Raw genomic sequence first — 18,459 nt, forward strand, 5'->3', positions numbered from 1 at the left:
AAACTTTCTTAGTTCAACATTAGTTAAACATTCCATACTTGCTGATCACAACAGTTGTCGAAGAAATTGCGCTGCGGCAAAATTTTGGATCCCGAAATCTGAAAATTATACAGCGACCATATCCAGCCATGAAGTCAGTGTGTTGGCTCGCAAAAGACGATATGGCAATGGCAATGTCGCAATACGAATCACTGTTTTAAACTCTTTAAACTCTAGAGAGTGAATATATTGCAATCTACGATCAGGCCAGAATGCTACGTATACTTCACGTAAGACGGGGAAGAAATGCGGGATGCAATATGATCGGCTATAAAACAACACGCAGTAAACCAGCTCCGTGGAAGTGAATTCATCATTGTCCTCTTGGTAAAAAGCATAGATATTTCTGTGGTGAAGAAACTGATCATTTATGTCAGTCATCAACGATTATTTTACTCTACGTATCTAACTCTCAGACACATAACTTCGGTAGCATCCAGGTGAGGGACACCAAGGCTTAGAAAACCACCTCACATTTTCAAGAAAAAGTCTTTGCTTGTGGCAATGAACACTAGTTTCACAGTTTCTTTTGAGCAATTTATTTGCTTCGGAAGCAACGGTACGAATGTAAAGACCGGTTAGAACATAGTTTTAGTACTGTGAAGTGAAATAAATCTTCACATTATTTGGCGTTATGCATATGTCCGGGTGCCGATAACGTAATTTACTTGAAGAAATACCGACAAACTAAAACTGAGATATATGAGACATTGACATTGATAGACATTAGGGACATTCAATTGCCCTGATTTGCTTGTAAAAAGCCATATTATGTGTGTCATAACTTGCAACCGTGATTCAATTGTATATTTACCCGGCATTAAATCGTATTTACTTACGATGAGTCTATTTGCATATCTTGTGGTCGGAAATAATAATTTCGTTCTCTTTAATGTGTTTATTTATTTATTGATCTGTTTATTTATTGAAATTTGAATTTTTCTATTGATACAGTGTCCAGTTAAAAAACTATGACGACCCCTAACATTTGAAGTCTCGGGACACAATGTCCCAAACTTTGTGAAAGCTGACTGCGACACTGCCTATAAAGCCCATACAAGAGCAACACGCAAATAGTACACTTCGATGAATTTTCACATAGTACATGTAGTTTCAATGATCAACAGTGGTAAATTTGCAATTTTTATCAAGAACGATCCCCTGCTGGTGCCCGATCGTACTCAACATCGATCATGATTTGTCGACATAGTGATTTTTTGCTATTCCCATCCGGTTGAGAGCGCCAGTTCCTCAGAGTCCCCAATTTCACACTCTGTGTGAGGTTCCCCCAGAGTCCGGTATTTCACACACTGAGGGATGTCCCGGATGTTTCGCTAAGGGTCCATATTATGCAGTCTGCGTGTCCCTCACTTGGTCCATCACTTGTCCGTTTTGATACTCCTAAATACCTGGCGTTTCACGCTGGGGGACTTGACAACTCCATGAGTGGAATCTACTTTTTATTATGGTACATTAAAGACAATCACCGTGATTTATGGCCTTTCTCGATACGACGGATCGAAACGAAATCAACATAGCACCTAGCTAGGGAATTCTGGACGTAAAATTGAAACCCTGGCTGAACTTCTTTTCGTATTCGATTTTAGAATACCGATCAGTATCACTTCCGCTTTTGCTCACTATATGAACAACGTCGACAGAATTACGTTTGTTGACATCGGTATTTTATGATAATATTCTTTCATCTTCGATAACTATCAGATTTTATGAACAAAATAAGTACTTAAAAGTTTGCTCAACATCGAAACATAAAGGGTTCAAAAAATGAGCGCTAGGCACTTTGGTTATTGGTTAGGTTTTGGAGATAGGCGTTGCTATTAGCTGTCACATGTCAACCTAAGCCCTAATTTGCAGATGTGCGAGATGACCTCAAAAAGGCAAATGTTGTACTTTTGATCACCGAACGAGCCAGGTCCCCGGCAAAGAAATGACAGCCGATAATGAGGAACAGAAGTTACCGAAACACGATGACTCGGGCAATGATTTAAAGATTTTTTCATGGGATGTCCGATGTTTATCGAATAAGATTGACCACATTATAGACTCTTGTTAAACTTCGTTACGGAATGTGATCCCTTTTCTCTTGATGTACTTTGTATTGCTGAAAGTTTTCTTGCTGAACTTTTTTCTATAGTTCTGATGTTGATAATTACAATTAAGAAAGTAAACTCGGACAGCGTTGATAATTCAGGCAGTTGTAGATACGTAGTTTCTTTCTCATTGGTTAAGTTCATCATCCACCAAGCTCTATATTTGATGTGTATTTGTTAGTTGTTCCGAACACGGAGAAAGGCTTTCCCGAGGTAAATAAATTATCATGTGTGGTGATTTCAATGTAGATCTTCTTCTGAACTGAATTCTGAGCATTTTATTTTTTGTTCCCTTATTTTATTTGACGTGATACAGTTAGTTGATGGCGTAACTCGCCTCTCATCAAATGCTTGTCTGGACCATACTTATGTCACAAATTCTGAAAATTTTGCAAAGAGCTGTATTTCCGATGTCAGTCTTTCTGAACACTACCCTGTCTGTACCTGTCGTAAATTAAGTGGTCATACCAAAAATTCTGACATTCATATCCAAGTTAGCTACATATCTTTTGAACATTTCGATAAAAAGAATTTCCACATGACTTACGGAAAGTATGTAAGAGATGTCAACAGCGCTTTTGATAAATAATTCTGTATTTGGATGAAGTTTGTGAGGAGGTACTGTGATGCAAAGTGTAATTATAACCACAGTGCCGTGGAGTAACCGTGCTATAACACATGCTACCTAAAGTATGTTGTGTACTTACTTGAGCTGCAAGGTTGACACTCATGATTTAGAGTGATGTCAATTCTATGTGTTAATACCAATTCTTGTGCAGCATATGTATATCTCTGTTTTGATCTTCGGCCACTACTTGAGTCAGATGACGCCACAATATGGGATTACCATTATTCTGCAAGAAAGAAATATTTTTGGGTTACCACAGTTATATGTTCAGTTTAAATCAATGTAAAATACAATGCCTATATTTCATTAACCAATAACTTGTTGATGTTAAAGTGGTATAAATTTGTACTAAATCAAAAACCCTCCACACAGGAATAAACACATCTAGCAAATTCTCATACACCATAGGGGACCTTGACTCCATACATAGTATACTGCTAAATAATTTCACTTACCCACAAGCTGCGTGATTTCCGATGAACTTCTCAGTTGGCAAAGCAATTTCTTGCAGTCTTTATCAAATTTGGCCCATCCGAGAAGAAATAGACCATTCTTCCTTCATTACAAGCCTTGTATAAAAGCATGTTGTTTGGTGCACCAGAAACTATATGCATTTTATAGAACCTTCTGTGCCATGTGGCCCCATTACTAATTGATGCTATTACTCCAAGGCCGCACGTTAGTTCTAAATAATGCCCGATGACTTGCCTTATGGTTGGGAAGATGTTGTGTTCGGTGCAACCTGTTGTTGGGTAATAAACAACACTAGCACAAAAGCTGGTTGAAATTCCACGCACCATAAATACCAGTACGTGAGTTGCAAGTGAATGCAGCCTTCCTTCCTCATTCTGTTTTGCTAGATTTATCAACTCTTCATTTACTTTTCCCAAATTAACAAAACCTATAAACTCTCCAGTGTGCTTGTCAAAGACCGGCATGATTTTGATTTCATTATAAAGTAATACAACACATTTCTGATGTTCTTCAATTTGATATACTTTACTTTCAATAAGTATTTCGTCAATTACTCTGGGGTTGACACCAATTTCTGGTTGATGTAGTTAGTGTAGTCATTAAGTGTTCGATTAGATGGAATATTAAAAAACCTGAATTCTTTAGTGTTTCATACGCTGCAGCTGAAGCAAACTTCACAGAAAGGCGCCACCTAATAATTATTGTATGCCAGCGCATTTGCCTTAGGTCAGTTTATCTGGCTTGCTATACTTGCTCTTCCCAGAATAAGCGTTGGAAAGTATTTTCCTTGAATTCTTCACAAACTTCTTTTGATTTTTCTCCCGGTATGGCTGTGAAACTTCAGCAAGCCTCTTGTCTAGGGGTACACCTAGATTCATTAATTGGCTGCTGAAACGCTGTTGAGATTTCTTGAATAAAGTCCTTTCTTTTGTAGGCCATTTGGTCGCTCCTTAAGTTCTTTGCATGAGAGATATCTCATATTGGTATTACTGGATGGACAAGATCTGTCATAGTCTACTTGATGTGTCTTTCTGTGCCATGTAGCTCTGAGATTATTGCGATATGACTTGCAGCTACAGCTGCATCTATTGTTCTCAGTGACAATGCCATAAGTCTTGCTTCTTATAGTCTTATAATACGATGCACCATCCCGTGATTTTCCACCAGAAGTTCCCTTCGATGAAAGCTGGTACATCAGAGTCCTCTTGAAAAGATACACGGGTCACATCTGTTTTGCTACGTACGGATCATCTCGATGAATTTTGTGTCAAAGTTGCTACAGCATATATTGCTTCCACTTGCAAATTCACACCATCTGTTTAGCATGGAAGATCAAGCAAAACAGGAAAAACGCTTGGAAATGTCTGTTACACTGTTTCCATGTGTAGTAACTGTCCACTGCAAAGTGTTTAAGACTGTAACTATTTGCGCAACCTTGTATACTGCTTGTTTTAATGTATCATCGGCAATTTCTTTCACACTGATAAATGCAAGCGAGGATTAGTTGAGCGTGGAAGTCCACAAATCTGGAACATTCACAACATGTTGGTTATGGCAGAGATGTTCGAACGTGAAGGGCGGATCTGCATCACAATTGCCAGGTACTTTCTTGGAGTCATAATATTTCTGAAAAAGGTGAAAAAATATACACAGGAGAATACTTTAATGGCGTACCATAAAATATGTTGTGAGCCAAAAAGCTGGTAATCAACTTCCTTTCACTTTATACTACTAACAAGGATTGAGAAAACACTTAAAAAGAAAGTTTAGAATATACTTCAAGGTTTTTTATTTATATACTCGTCAATCAGAGCCCATGTGGATAATTTACAAAACTGTACCATAAAATTTTTTATTATAGACACAAATCATTGAAATTCAAAATTGCTGTTGCAATTATCCTTCTTATTCTATGCATTCAAGTCTGTAGAGGAGCTATGATTTAATAACACTTTCATTCTTAGAATGAAATTGCAAACTTTCTGTACTAGTGCTACACTGCACGTTTTACATATTACATCCTGTTACATCAATGATTACACTGGGGACCGAATTTTACGTTTTGGCCGTCTGACATATGATAACAACAAGCTCACCTCCTTTGTGAATGATTCTTCCTTTTCAAGGATGTGGCGTACCCTTTTGGCCTCCGAAATAGATTGAGCTTGCGAGGCATTCTGCCAGACGATGTGAGCGTGTAACTCAAACACTCCTGTAGGGCTTCCACGGACGTACCCAGAGTCTGAAAACGTAAACAAAAGACACAAACAAAATCACCACCCCGAAATTCACGGCTTTTGAAAGAAAAAAACTTCAGAATAAGGGACTAACAAATCACAAAATATCATAAATTTATTCTTTAATGAGTGAAATATACTCAGTTTGAATAGATTCAAACATGACAGGGAAGAAAACTTCGTAGGCCTAACCGAAGAACCAACCTGCTTGATCAGATTTTCAAAACGGTGTCGCGACAAACATAACAGCATTCCAAAACATCACCGATAGATTTGAACTCGAGTAATATTAGAGAAAATTGAGTATAGAAAAATAAGATTTTAGGAAGATAAACCCCGCAAACTATATTTCACAGGATATTATACTTGTTGGTAGGTAATTTTCGGTGTTCAAAAACCGCACGACCGATCTATAGGGCCGCCACCTTTAGTTTTAGCAACAAATGAATCGTCGAAAACTCGCGCGCTTTCTAACACAGGGCAGAGTAAATGACACGAAAATGGTTAATACCAATTTTCTAAACCACATGGCTAATTGAATACGTTCAATGCATTTCGATTTCTGCTTATTCTGCAAATGTAAGGGAGGGTAAGTCTCGTACCACAAACAACAGATAAAGGGAAACAGACTAGAAACGCGGCAGGCCGTTTGATGTCAAAGTCGTCTCCATCCACTATGACCTTTTCATATTAAAATGAGCTTTACAGGTGTCAGACTTTTGCTAGATTTCGTGCGTGGTTGATAACTGTACTAGATTATGCGAAAAGTAGAACAATATTTCCCATTCGCTAATAACAGCGACTCACGTGACCAGACAAGCAGCACGTAGTAAGACGCAGATACAGGAAAACCGTCAGTTTGAAATGAGCTAGCTTTTAGTCTCCCGGAAGTTGTTAATTGCGCATGTCCGCACATAGTGCGTCCTTTTTTGTCGCGCGCTTTTTTGCCTAGTTTGGTATCTGCAAATATTTCAATACTTGTAAGTATGGTTATTACATCCTTGGTAAAAATCTAGCCACGTTCGCATCTTGCAGCTGTGGTAATTTTAGCTTTACTTTCAAGTAAAATTGAACAGCCATTGACAGCGCCCCATGGTTCATTTCGAAATTCCATATATGGCGGTTTCCCATTATCTACCTCTTTGTGCTTGTCACTGAGGCGGGGACCAGGCAAGATTTCCCAGAGTCGATGGCGTCGTGTTGCCTGTCGCGCAGCAACCATTTTACTTTGTGTGCTTTCAGGGCAGAAACACTGCTTCACGCCAGCAGTTTCGTAAACACTTCCTCCCATGACGAACTTGTACAATACGATATGACTGACCATAAACCATTGAGTAAAATCTAACAGTATCTATAAAAGACATTCAAATTTGGTTCAAACACACTTATTATGTAATCATAAGAACGTGTGAGGAGTTTTTAAAACTCACCTTCCCGAAGCTTACACCTTTTCTCATTTTCGCCAGCACTCTAATTCTGCTCAACATTACAAGACAACAATACCAACTTTGCCAAGCATACTTTCGCTGAAAAACTGGCAAATAATCCGGGAACTACCGAAGGGTGCAGGTTCGGAACTCTTCGAAAACAGAGTCGAGAGCTACCTTAGGCGAGGCGTACATGGATACGATTACGCAACCACTTCACACCTTGAACAATACCCGTTTCTAGTCATTTTCTCTTTGACTGTTCACAAAGTGTTTTTTCCAACATAGCAAAGTCAATTTGGTGGGAAAAGATTCGACGGAAAAAACTGCAAATCATCGACAAAAATCAAAGAAGAAAATACTCACCGTAAACACAAGTACTTATAGGTGTATCGGAAATCTTGGCTATGGTAACAAAATAACTCCAGGAGCGAAGGAAACGGCTATGAATAAAATATACTCCCAGGAAAGTGTCACCAAACGCTATTGTGATGGCGTCCCCGAGCGAACGTCACATCCGCAACATACATAAGGTACAGCCATTATAACTTCTTAAAACGATAGCCCACATGCCGCGTTTCCAGACCGTTGGTTGGAGGGACTGTGGTGTATCGAACACTTTTATATTAAAACCCCAATGGCTGCGAATCTTATGCATTATTTTGATAATTTTACTTTTCAAACCAAAGTTGGCTTGTGTAAATATGCTAACTGAAGGACATGTATAGTAGGCTCACGTATCGTTGATTTGGACCATACCTATGCGATTTAATAGGTTATAATAAACGCGTGCCGCACTCATAAAATGGCGCTCCCAAAGAAAAGTACACAAAATGCAGTATTTCCTGCATATACACATCGTGATCATAAGAGAAACAAGCTTGGTGCCATTTACTTAAATGAACAACACACGATGGCCAACATGATGTTGTTGTAATCTTTATTTTCTCTGTCAATTGATTATTTTTTGAAAATGGCGGGAAATCTAAAATGATGTTAAAACGTTTGACTTTGTATACCAGTTTCGACAGCAAAGACAGTGTCATACACTTTTTCAGTCTGTAATTGCTCTTATTCAAAGGGAACTCTTGGAAAACTGAAGATATTTTGAGATCAGTTTATCATACCTTCGCAGCTATTGAGGCTCTAAGTTTGGCTTTAAAGAATACGCTGTCTATCACACATTGGACATCAACTGGTTCGCGGTTGGCATAAAAAATCACTATGATATCGTTAACATATATGAACCGGCAATACAGCAAATATCCAAATAAGCGTCAAATGATCCAGCAAATAATAGGTTATATATAATATGACAATATAGTCACGTGGCATAGTTGAGTGACGGGTAGCTATGGATTTATCTTTGATACGTACACTCAGGGTAGAACGTTGGAGTAGAAGAGACGGCTACAGGTACACAGAAATACTCTAATTCGTCGAACTTTATCATCTGAGTAATACACAAGTTACATGGTATACTTCGATGACTACGCTAGTCTATCAATAGTTGTTGGGTCATGGTCGTCTGTCGTCTCGAGGTGTCTCAAAGCGATCTTCGCAAGTTATTCGTCTGACACACTAAAATGCACAGGTTATGTTGAGTGAGAATCTGCATACGGTCATGACTTTGGTAGGCATCTATAATTAACGAAACAATTTGGCAAGGCGAAAGGCAGTAAGGTCGCCCCATCAAAGTAAAATGTCAAACAGGGTGAAAGTATCTCTCAAGCCGAGCATGGGGGTCCTGCGGTCATTGCTAATGACTTAAGCAGTTGAAACAATAATAGGCTACTTCAAAGGTCACGAAAATAAATAAGGGAGATCATTCTCACGATGCACCACGTGCAGAGGGTTACTGTCGGTCAGTTCATTGTCAGTCGTTACAATTAAATTCAAGGGTAAAATTCTAAGCACTCGTCGGGCTATATCACAATATGGAGAAGTCAAATCAGCTTGTTTCTGGCACATTCAAACCCTTCAAGAAGCCGAAATTCAAAGAGAATAGATCACATTGAGGGTAAGAATTAAACACTGGAATGAGAAGTTTGTCAGCCATAATATTTTATCAGCATATTGAACAAGAAGTCTACATCATTTACCTTGACATGTGATTCCATCGGAATGAAGGATGTAACCAACATCACAGCTGCAACTGTACCCACCGATGAAGTTTTGACATGTTTGGTCACATGGATTGGACACCAAACATTCGTCAATATCTTAGAAGATACGAAGATTACGAAAGTCAGGTCAGGTTAGGGAACTTAATGAACATTTAGAAACTGAATTTGGGAGTCTGTAAGAACGACTTATCTTAACGTTCAAACAATGTCTTGGAAGGTCGCCAGAAGCGGAGAAGAGATGTTGTATTTCTCATACGAATATCGATGAAAGCCACCATCACGACTTTGATGCCACATAATACTAATCTATCTGTCTGAAAACATAGCTACATCCTTTTACCACTTTAGTTATAGATATATTTTAGCATACGCACAGTACGCTTTTCGTTTTAGACAAAACTTATTGTTGTGAAGTCAAAATATCGGTATTTGTTTTATTATGCAGCGTAGTATTTGTCCCAACTTTGAGATTACTACAGTCGATCACATTGATCGATATATTTTAAAGTACGGAAGTACGGAAACGGGTTGGAATTAAAAAGCAAAAAACATCTTCCTGTATTGACTATGTCTAGTCAAAATCCCTTTATTATTTAGTTATTCAACAATGAATCTAATGTCAGTTCAAAAGTTTACCTTGACAATTTTTCCCGTTGGACGATAACTCATATCCATCAGGACATGAGCAAACAATTTGACCATGGACGCTTGTACAAATGTGTTGGCAGCCGTGAGAATCGCTTTCGCATGCGTCGAACTCTAAGTAACGAATTCGAAGAGATAACACAACAAATATGAAGGCGTTAGTCTACATGTAAACAAGTTGCAATGGGTTTATTCAGCCCCAGGTTCAGTAATGGTTAAGAATACATTATCCTAAAATATTAAGTTCTAAATGTGGAAAGATTATGATTTAAGAACTTATGAAAATATCACCAACCTATGCAGGATTTTCCATTGGAATCGAGAAAAAGTCCAGCTCGGCAACTACACTGGAAGCTGCCATCGGTATTCGTGCAGTATTGATCACAATCCGACGACCCGTCAGTACACTCATCATTATCTGTTATGAAGGTCAGTACAAACAAATGCTTAATGTGTGATTGGATAAATGATGTCTTGTAAGAATGATATTTCCTCCTGGCGTGTTGACTTAAAAATAATGAATATGAACAGCATTGTAAAATCATTGCTTTAAGAAAGGGAAATGTATTAAGCTGATACCTACCGACACATTGACCTGCCGTGTCTTTGACGAAACCCTGAAAACACGTACATTCAAAGCTGCCCTCTACATTTCTGCATTCTTGGAAACAATGTCCATTATCAACTAAACATTCGTCCAAGTCTGAAAAAGGAAGGGAATTTGAAACATGACATTACACGTTTGGGTAATGGGTACAGTGCGAAACCTCTATTCAATGTCGCCATTTTGTCTAAGCAGAACACACTGGGCATTTGGGTCAAAGAACTTACCGATGCAGGTCTTGCCATCGTTGCTTAATATAAACCATTGTTGCAATCGCAAATATAACTTCCGATTGTGTTCTGACATGACTGATCACATCCACCATTATCCATCGTGCACTCGTTGTCATCTACAATACATAAGACACACAAAATTACCAACATAGGCATGTTAATCGTTTGTAAGGTGTTTTGAATCTATTTGTAAAAAGGTTTTTGAAATTAGAATGTACAGGATTTGCCATTGGAATCGAGAAAACGTTAAGCTTCTAAACTACACTGGAAGCTACCATCGGTATTCGTGCAGTATTGATCACAGTTGGATGACCCGTCAGTACACTCATTAACATCTATTACCAAGGTAAGTAAAAATGCTTAATGCGTGATTGATAAAATGTTGCGATTTTTTTGATATCTAGTAAGAATGTATTTTTCTTTCTGGCGTGTTGACTTAAAAATAATGAGAATATGAACAGCATTGTAAAAAGCGCAATGAACTAAACTGATACCTACCGATACATTGACCTGCCGTGTCTTTAATGAAACCTGAAAACACGTACATTCAAAGCTGCCCTCTACATTTGTACATTCTTGGGAACAATGACCATTATCAACTAAACATTCGTCCAAGTCTGAAAAAGGAAGGGAATTTGAAACATGACATTACACGTATGGGTAATGGGTACAGTGGCGAAACCTCTATTCAATGTCGCCATTTTGTCTACGCAGAACACACCATTTAGGTCAAAGAACTTACCGATGCAGGTCTTTCCGTCGATGCTCAATATAAAACCATTGCTGCAATCGCAAATATAACTTCCGATTGTGTTCTGACATGACTGATCACATCCACCTTATCCATCGTGCACTCGTTGTCATCTACAATACATAAGACACACAAAATTACTAACATAGGCATGTTAATCGTTTGTAAGGTGTTCTGAATCTATTTGTAAAAAAGTTTTTGAAATTAGAATCTATTTGTTGATTTTGAAACTTTGAAATTACATTTATTCAACAACTGAATAGGGATTTACACTAAGGAAATTTGACAGTAACTCACCGGAACACGATATTCCATGAGGCTGGAGGGAATAACCTGTGTCACAAAGACAAATACGTGTACCGGAACATTGATACAGGTGTGGTCGCAGTTATGTCCCTCACAATGATCAACAACTATAGGAAAAAGTGGAAGACCTTTAATCATTAATCACGATTGGCCAAAAAAATAGCTAATGATACGTATGTTGCTACATAACTTTACAATGCCTTTAAGATGGATAATTAAGCAGAAGTAAAGTTTGTTACAAATTTTTATATTTTTAGATGTTCCTTGTGATTGTGAGTAGACAAAAAATGCGATGAAAAAATGAGTGCTCCATCTTACTTTTCGGGATTCATTAAAAAAAGCACCCTATCCGTTGTTTTATGCAGCTCACACATTGCTGTATGATATCTCAGCCTTCAAAGAAGTGGAAGCTGATGATAGCTGAATCATTGTCATTCCTTCTCATTTTACATTTCTGGGTCATTTTCTGCAAGTAAATTTCAGATGTATGAAGATACAATTGAAGGAAGACGAGTCTTTTTTCAATTGTGCTGAGAAAAACAGCCGACTTAACGATTTGCCTTCCTTTGTAAAGAAATGGTATATCTGGTATGGTGACACAGCTTTTTGTTACAATATACATAGGGTTCAGCCCTTTTCTTCGTACCGGGATTACTATTAGAAATTTCCGTACGCGTCTGAAGATGCACAGTCAACGCTTACATGGTCAATAACATTACTGATTCATGATTAATAATGAGGAGGAATCAAATAGAATTAATTGTTACTTGCTACATACATTAGTAGGACCACTGTGCGTTGCGTAAAATAAAATTTATTTTAAACACCCGTTTTTCCCTCTAATGTAAACAGTAAACATTTCAAACACGCTGTGACAGACCCGGCTGGTAAAGATTTTTCTGTCTATTAAATCTGTCAGAACGTTGAACATAAACTGACAATTTTTACAATGACAATCCATTATGTTTTGTGAGGGGCGTATTATGCCATTATTATCGTTGCGATGTCAACCGTACTTCCAAACTTCCGATTGCAAGCTGAAAACCATCGTCCAGTCACTGTCCCTCAACACAAAAAGGGACTGTGGTTCATTCTAAAAACTATCAATTTTTTGTATCCAGTTATTGCCATATAGGGTGCTCTAATTTTAATTCCAAGTATTCTTAGCGTTTGTCCTCGTTCATATAAAACCGCTGGGATAATATTATATCCCTATATCGCCAAGTGATGCGCCAAAACAGTATCGATAAGAGCATGAAGTTTAGCAGATCATCGTGCAGTTTGTTTATATCAAAGCACTCCGGGGTGTCTTATAGACAAGCAGACGCTGTTCATGCACAAAACCCTTGAACAGATAGCAACCAGATAAAGTGACATTTTTGAGTTTGGTAAAGGAGACAAGTCCGGTAGTCTAAGGTTAGCCTTTATTAAAAAACCAACGTTTCGACCACACACAGGAGGTCTTCTTCAGGGTCTAAAATAATAACATGAGCGGATAAAAAGGATTAAAAATAAAAACGATCATTTTTGTCAACCAATGCATAGCCACTGTAGAATTGTTTGAGTAATTTTCACCAACTTTACCTTAAAATTTAGAAAAAGTGCTCAGAAAAAACATGGGAAGGTACAGTAATGAAGGTAAAGTACATACATATTACGATCAAAAGAGTTTTTCTTTTTGTTTCGTTTGGTTGTACAAAATATGCCGTCATCCTTGTCATTCCCGGCCACTATCTAACAAAATTGTAATTTACGCCCAGCATTGTGAAATAATGGTGACAACCCACTTCTTCATTTCTGAAGGTCTCCTAAAAACTGACTGGTACTAATTAGCACACATTTGGACCAAACACCTTACAACACTTTTGTATCAACTTAAAAATAGTTCCATCAGCAGAAAATAACACAGGTTGCTGTTACTCACTCCATTAAGAAGAAAGTCGCAGTAGCTATTTCTTGAAAATTTTTAAGTCAAATGGTGTTAAAGAAGTTTATTTTTCCGACAGGAATGATTTTGTCTTTATGTTGTTGTCTTTAAATAAAGTTGCAATGGAGCTTCTCACATGCGTTAGGAGCTCGGCAGCGGTAGTGTGACTATATGAGACTGTTGGCTCTGGGACCTTTGTTTTGGCACTGTTTTATATAAACGAACGTAGCACAATTAGATATTTATCAGATTATCATGTTTTACCAAATTTGGTGCCGTAATTTTAGAGTTATATACCCAATTACAAATTCATTTAATATGCAAATGGATCCTTAATTACCTGCACACAAATTAATGCTTTTTACAACACAGTTAGATATTTGTCGGATCATTATCTGCAGCAGATTTCATCAAATTTGGTGCATTTATTTCGGAGTTATATGACTAATTTCAAAATGAGCGATTTATCAACTTGACACTGCCCAAAGCTTCCAAGTACAATTAAATATATATGATCAGTATTTGTTGCATATATCATCGAATTTGGTGCAGTAATTTCAGAGTTATGTCACTAATTACAAGAGTTCATTAAATGTGCAAATGAGCAGATAATTGACATGACAATAACAGTATCGTCATAATGTTATGAGATTGTCATCTGTGAAGAGTTTCATGAAATTTTATGCAGAATTTCTTGATATATATCGACACTGTCATTACTGTCGACGTCTCCATAGAAAAACAATTATATGAAAAAATGATAGTTCATAACTTCATTATTATGCGAGCAACACTAACCAAAATCTAATCAGTTCTTGCAATTAGCATATGGCACCTGTCTACCAAATCTGACTTGAATCTGTTCAGCCTTTTTTGAGTTATCGTGTAAACAGACAGATAGACAGACACACACACCGACGACGGCAGACAGACAGACAGACAGACAGACATCGCTATGAAATAAGCTCACGTGTGTGAACACGTGAGCTAAACTCGGTGGTGTTAACTCTTGTGATATCCTGCGGTTGTAGCTGACTCAAGATACTTATTAAGACCATATTGTTTATTAATTGGTAAAGTGCAAAGCAGATTTGTTCGAAAAGATAAACAATTATTGAAATAATATCTTGGCAAGGATTTCAGCGATTTGGTTTGAAAGATAGTGACACAGAGCTTGGTGTAACATCATTCAGTTTACATTATTCAATAGAAACTCTTGCAAACATGGTCCGACATGGTCCGAATTGGTGTAAGGTCTTTTGTTCCATAGTCCAAAATTCCTCTGTCTCGTATCAAGGAGTAACCATTGCTAAATTTGCACAGACTCAACTTACCAACACAGGTTTTATTGTCAGACGCCAAGACAAAATTCTCGAAACAAGAACAAGTGTAGCCACCAACGGTGTTAGTACAGATGTGGTTGCATCCGTGATTGATATAGATACATTCATCTATATCTGAAAAATGAAAAGAAGGTATATACTAAGCATCTATGTCACGGCATGGATACTGGTACTGTAACTGTTTGTTTCATATTACTGTACAGTGCTTATGTTACCTTACCAGACCTTAGAGTACGTGACCTTAATTTGAAGAGAGAAATAAAGATATGCAAAAACATCCGAAGCATAAAACTTTTACCTATGCAACTCTGAGCATCGATGGAATCCACTACAAAGCCAACGTGACACTGGCAACGATAAGCCCCCTCAGTGTTGACACAGATATGTTCACATCCTCCATTTCCGAGCTTACACTCGTCAACATCTGTTTGGACGAAGTAAGCATTGAGAATGATGTTATGCAATGCACATGCAGGTTATGTTGTCGGGCTTCTATCTGCATCTTTACAAGGACTGCACTAGTATAGTGTAAATGAGCCACAGGTTATGCTTTATACATTATATCATATCTGAACCGAAGAGGTTTTCCAGCGAAATAATTTTACATGTTTTCCAGCGAAATAATTTTACATGTTTTTCCAGCGAAATAAATTATCATGTTTTTTCAGCAAAATGAAAAGTAAAGGTTATTCTCGTATGGCGATATATGGTAAGATTAACTTATCAGCGATTGACAATAAAGTACAGTTAACACGATTGGAACTAACTTGGGATAATTGGATTTTCATATTTTGCAAATAATGGAATATTACAAATTACTTGTAAAAAGTGTGTAATACAAAAGGAAAAGAAGATGTTATATCATTTGAAGATTAAATCGACATTACTTCACCATCCAATTATCCCAAATTAGTTCCAATCGTGTTAGCTGCATATTAAATGTCTTCAGACGACCACAAAAATTCATTTTTGAACAGAAAGGAGACTTACATGCGCTATGAAACCTTTTGATCTGGTCAATATCTACGTGTACTGTAAATTTCTTTCAACGTTACCTTGTCATGTATGCTAGCATAATATATTATTCCAGATTTTGAAAATAGTTTATTTACAAAGACGGAATTCTTGTTTTTCATGGCGAGTCCTTCGCGTATCGCTAAATTATATGTCAGTGGAAATCGTTGAATTGGTGATAATATCTATATTCTCACCTTGGCATGTTTGCCCATCACTATGAAGGAGAAAGCCGTCGTCACACGTACAATGGTAACTTCCTAATGTATTATGGCAGCTATGGTTGCAACCATCCATGTTCTTCCAACATTCATTGATGTCTTTAAGAAATGACAGTATGTAGTTTCATAGATACAAAAATTATATCATTAAGGCCAAAATTTGGCTATACTTTTTTGTTTCACAAATTTTTCATTTGATAAAAGAAATTTAGTATATTTTTTTAATGCTTGGGCCTGAGCCCTTTACATGATAGAATTTTTATACATTTACCCAGACGGAAATTTCCAATCGAAAACACTGAAATCTTCATGTATTTCCTTCATGAAAATGTCTCATCTTTTGCAAGATTTTCGTTCAAAGACAATATTGAGAATGATGTTCTCAGTGCATATGCAGGGTAATCTTTTGTACTAAAACACAAACTCTTGTACATCCCTGTTGCCCAAGTGATTGTGCCCACATGCATCAAAAGTTCTTTGCATTTCAAGTCAGTTAACATGTTTCATTTACATGTATGATATAAATATGATGGCGTGATTTAACTTATCATGTCATCGATTAAGCGTGAAAGAACAGCGTTGCTGTGTTGATTCTTCTAAATGAGAGAGAGAGAGTGTGTGTGTGTGTGTGAGAGAGACCCTATTTACCTTCACATGACGAATTGTCGACAGCAAGCTGATATCCAGTACGACAGAAACACTCAGAGCCACCGCCATATAGTTTTGACATTCATGCTCGCAACCACCGTTGTCTATTTCACACTCATTGATGTCTAGTAGAAAAAATGAACCGAGTAATTTCTGGTTTCTTGAATATGAACCTTTCTATTGAAATCAATGAGAGCTAACTGCTTAAGTTTTATTTTTTTTTTACCAATAATTTAAATTATTTAATATACAGCCTTTCGTGCATGGGGTGACTTTGATTCGACAACACTGTTACGTGGACAATAATGACACAGCATTTCCATGATTAAACGACTACAATATATATTACTCAAAATCAAAATACTGATGTAAGATGAGAAAGGACAGCATTTCATTCTCTCGGGGTTAAAAGCACGCACTCGGTAAATACCTGCACATCACCACATTCGTTGTCGACTTTGCTCAAGTTTGTGTAGACTTTAGAGTATTGAGTGGAGTAATGAGAAAACAAACCTTCACATGAAGTTCCATCCCCTTCCAGGTTATATCCATCGTAACACGAACAGTAAAAACTTCCGACTGTGTTGTGGCAGTTTTGCTGACATCCACCGTTCGCCAAAAGACATTCATTGATACCATCTGAAGTAAATGGTTTTAAACAAACGAGAACAATGGTATTGGAACAAATTTCTTAGTTCATTGATCCTCAAAACACTTCTGCAGTAAATGTTGGCCAACGAAAATCAGGGTTTTTTAAAATGTTTTTTATTGTTTTTACTTTAATTTTAGTGTATTTTACGTCCGGTTTTGCATTTGTTCGTTGTGAAGTGTGATATGGGGGACTGACCTTGTATCGGTGATTTGCACCTCCTTTGGTCACCCAATCCTATGTAGACCCTTATTTCAGTTTACGTTGGATAAATCTTAATAAATGAATAAAAATAGACTAACAAAAAGTACGGAGGATGCATACAATTAATCTTACCATGGCAATGGTGTCCATCGAGGGTCAAGGTAAAGCCTGCACCACATGTGCAATAATAACTTCCGTCCGTATTGGCACATGTCTGGTCACATCCTCCATTATCATGGTTACATTCATTCACATCTAATTGGGTAAAGAAAAAATATTCATAGTTCAAATTGCATAAGGTTTGAAGACCTTACTCTGTAGAGATTAAGTGCTTCGGTCTCGGCTGAAATCCTACAAGGGCAAGGCGTTTGATCTTACTACCGATGAATGAACAGAACAAGCTCAGCGCCTGCAAAGGTGTGTACTAAGAAGGAGATTGCGTTTTCGAAATTGCCATGAACATTTCAGTAAACTCTAACTGGTCAACAAGGTCAGCTTAGAGATATCTTTAGTTCATAGTACATGCAGCTTTTGTGTGGTCGATAGAGGGGTCGATATCATTTACACAAACCTTATCCTGAGTGTAGTAAAGAGAAGGAAATACAATAGGCTATTCCGTATCGGCTACTTTTTTCTCGAAATATACCACTTCCTCTTCTCCCTCCCATTCCCTCTTTCCTTTAGTCGATTTGATTTAGTAGTTTAGAATTATACCTTATGATTTTAAGCATGGGCTAGACTGCAAACGTACATGGATTTTATTCCACCATAGGGAAGGAAAATCTCATCCACAATATTTTCAAACGTTTGTAAAATGTGTAAACAAATCTAGATAGGCGTAACGAGGTCAGCATAGGAATATCTTGAGTTAT

At 37.4% G+C, this 18,459-nt stretch overlaps 2 protein-coding genes across 2 annotated transcripts in view; both read right to left on the reverse strand.

Annotated features, from left to right (window-relative positions):
• Window positions 1-18,459, reverse strand: part of LOC139144197 (fibrillin-1-like) — a 136,296-nt gene that overhangs the window by 109,658 nt on the left and 8,179 nt on the right. The gene's annotated exons all lie outside the window — the stretch shown is intronic.
• Window positions 3,835-16,816, reverse strand: LOC139143187 (matrilin-2-like). The gene is made up of 11 exons (XM_070713319.1): window positions 16,735-16,816; window positions 15,150-15,275; window positions 14,843-14,965; window positions 11,573-11,608; window positions 11,070-11,141; window positions 10,271-10,390; window positions 9,983-10,105; window positions 9,679-9,801; window positions 9,019-9,138; window positions 5,349-5,494; window positions 3,835-4,878 (listed from the first exon to the last, which is right to left on the reverse strand). Exons 1-11 carry the CDS (start codon window positions 16,814-16,816, stop codon window positions 4,753-4,755), a joined length of 1,197 nt encoding a protein of 398 aa, XP_070569420.1. The 3' UTR covers window positions 3,835-4,752.

The sequence above is a fragment of the Ptychodera flava genome, chromosome 11, assembly GCF_041260155.1.
Source record: "Ptychodera flava strain L36383 chromosome 11, AS_Pfla_20210202, whole genome shotgun sequence".
NCBI lineage: Eukaryota > Metazoa > Hemichordata > Enteropneusta > Ptychoderidae > Ptychodera > Ptychodera flava.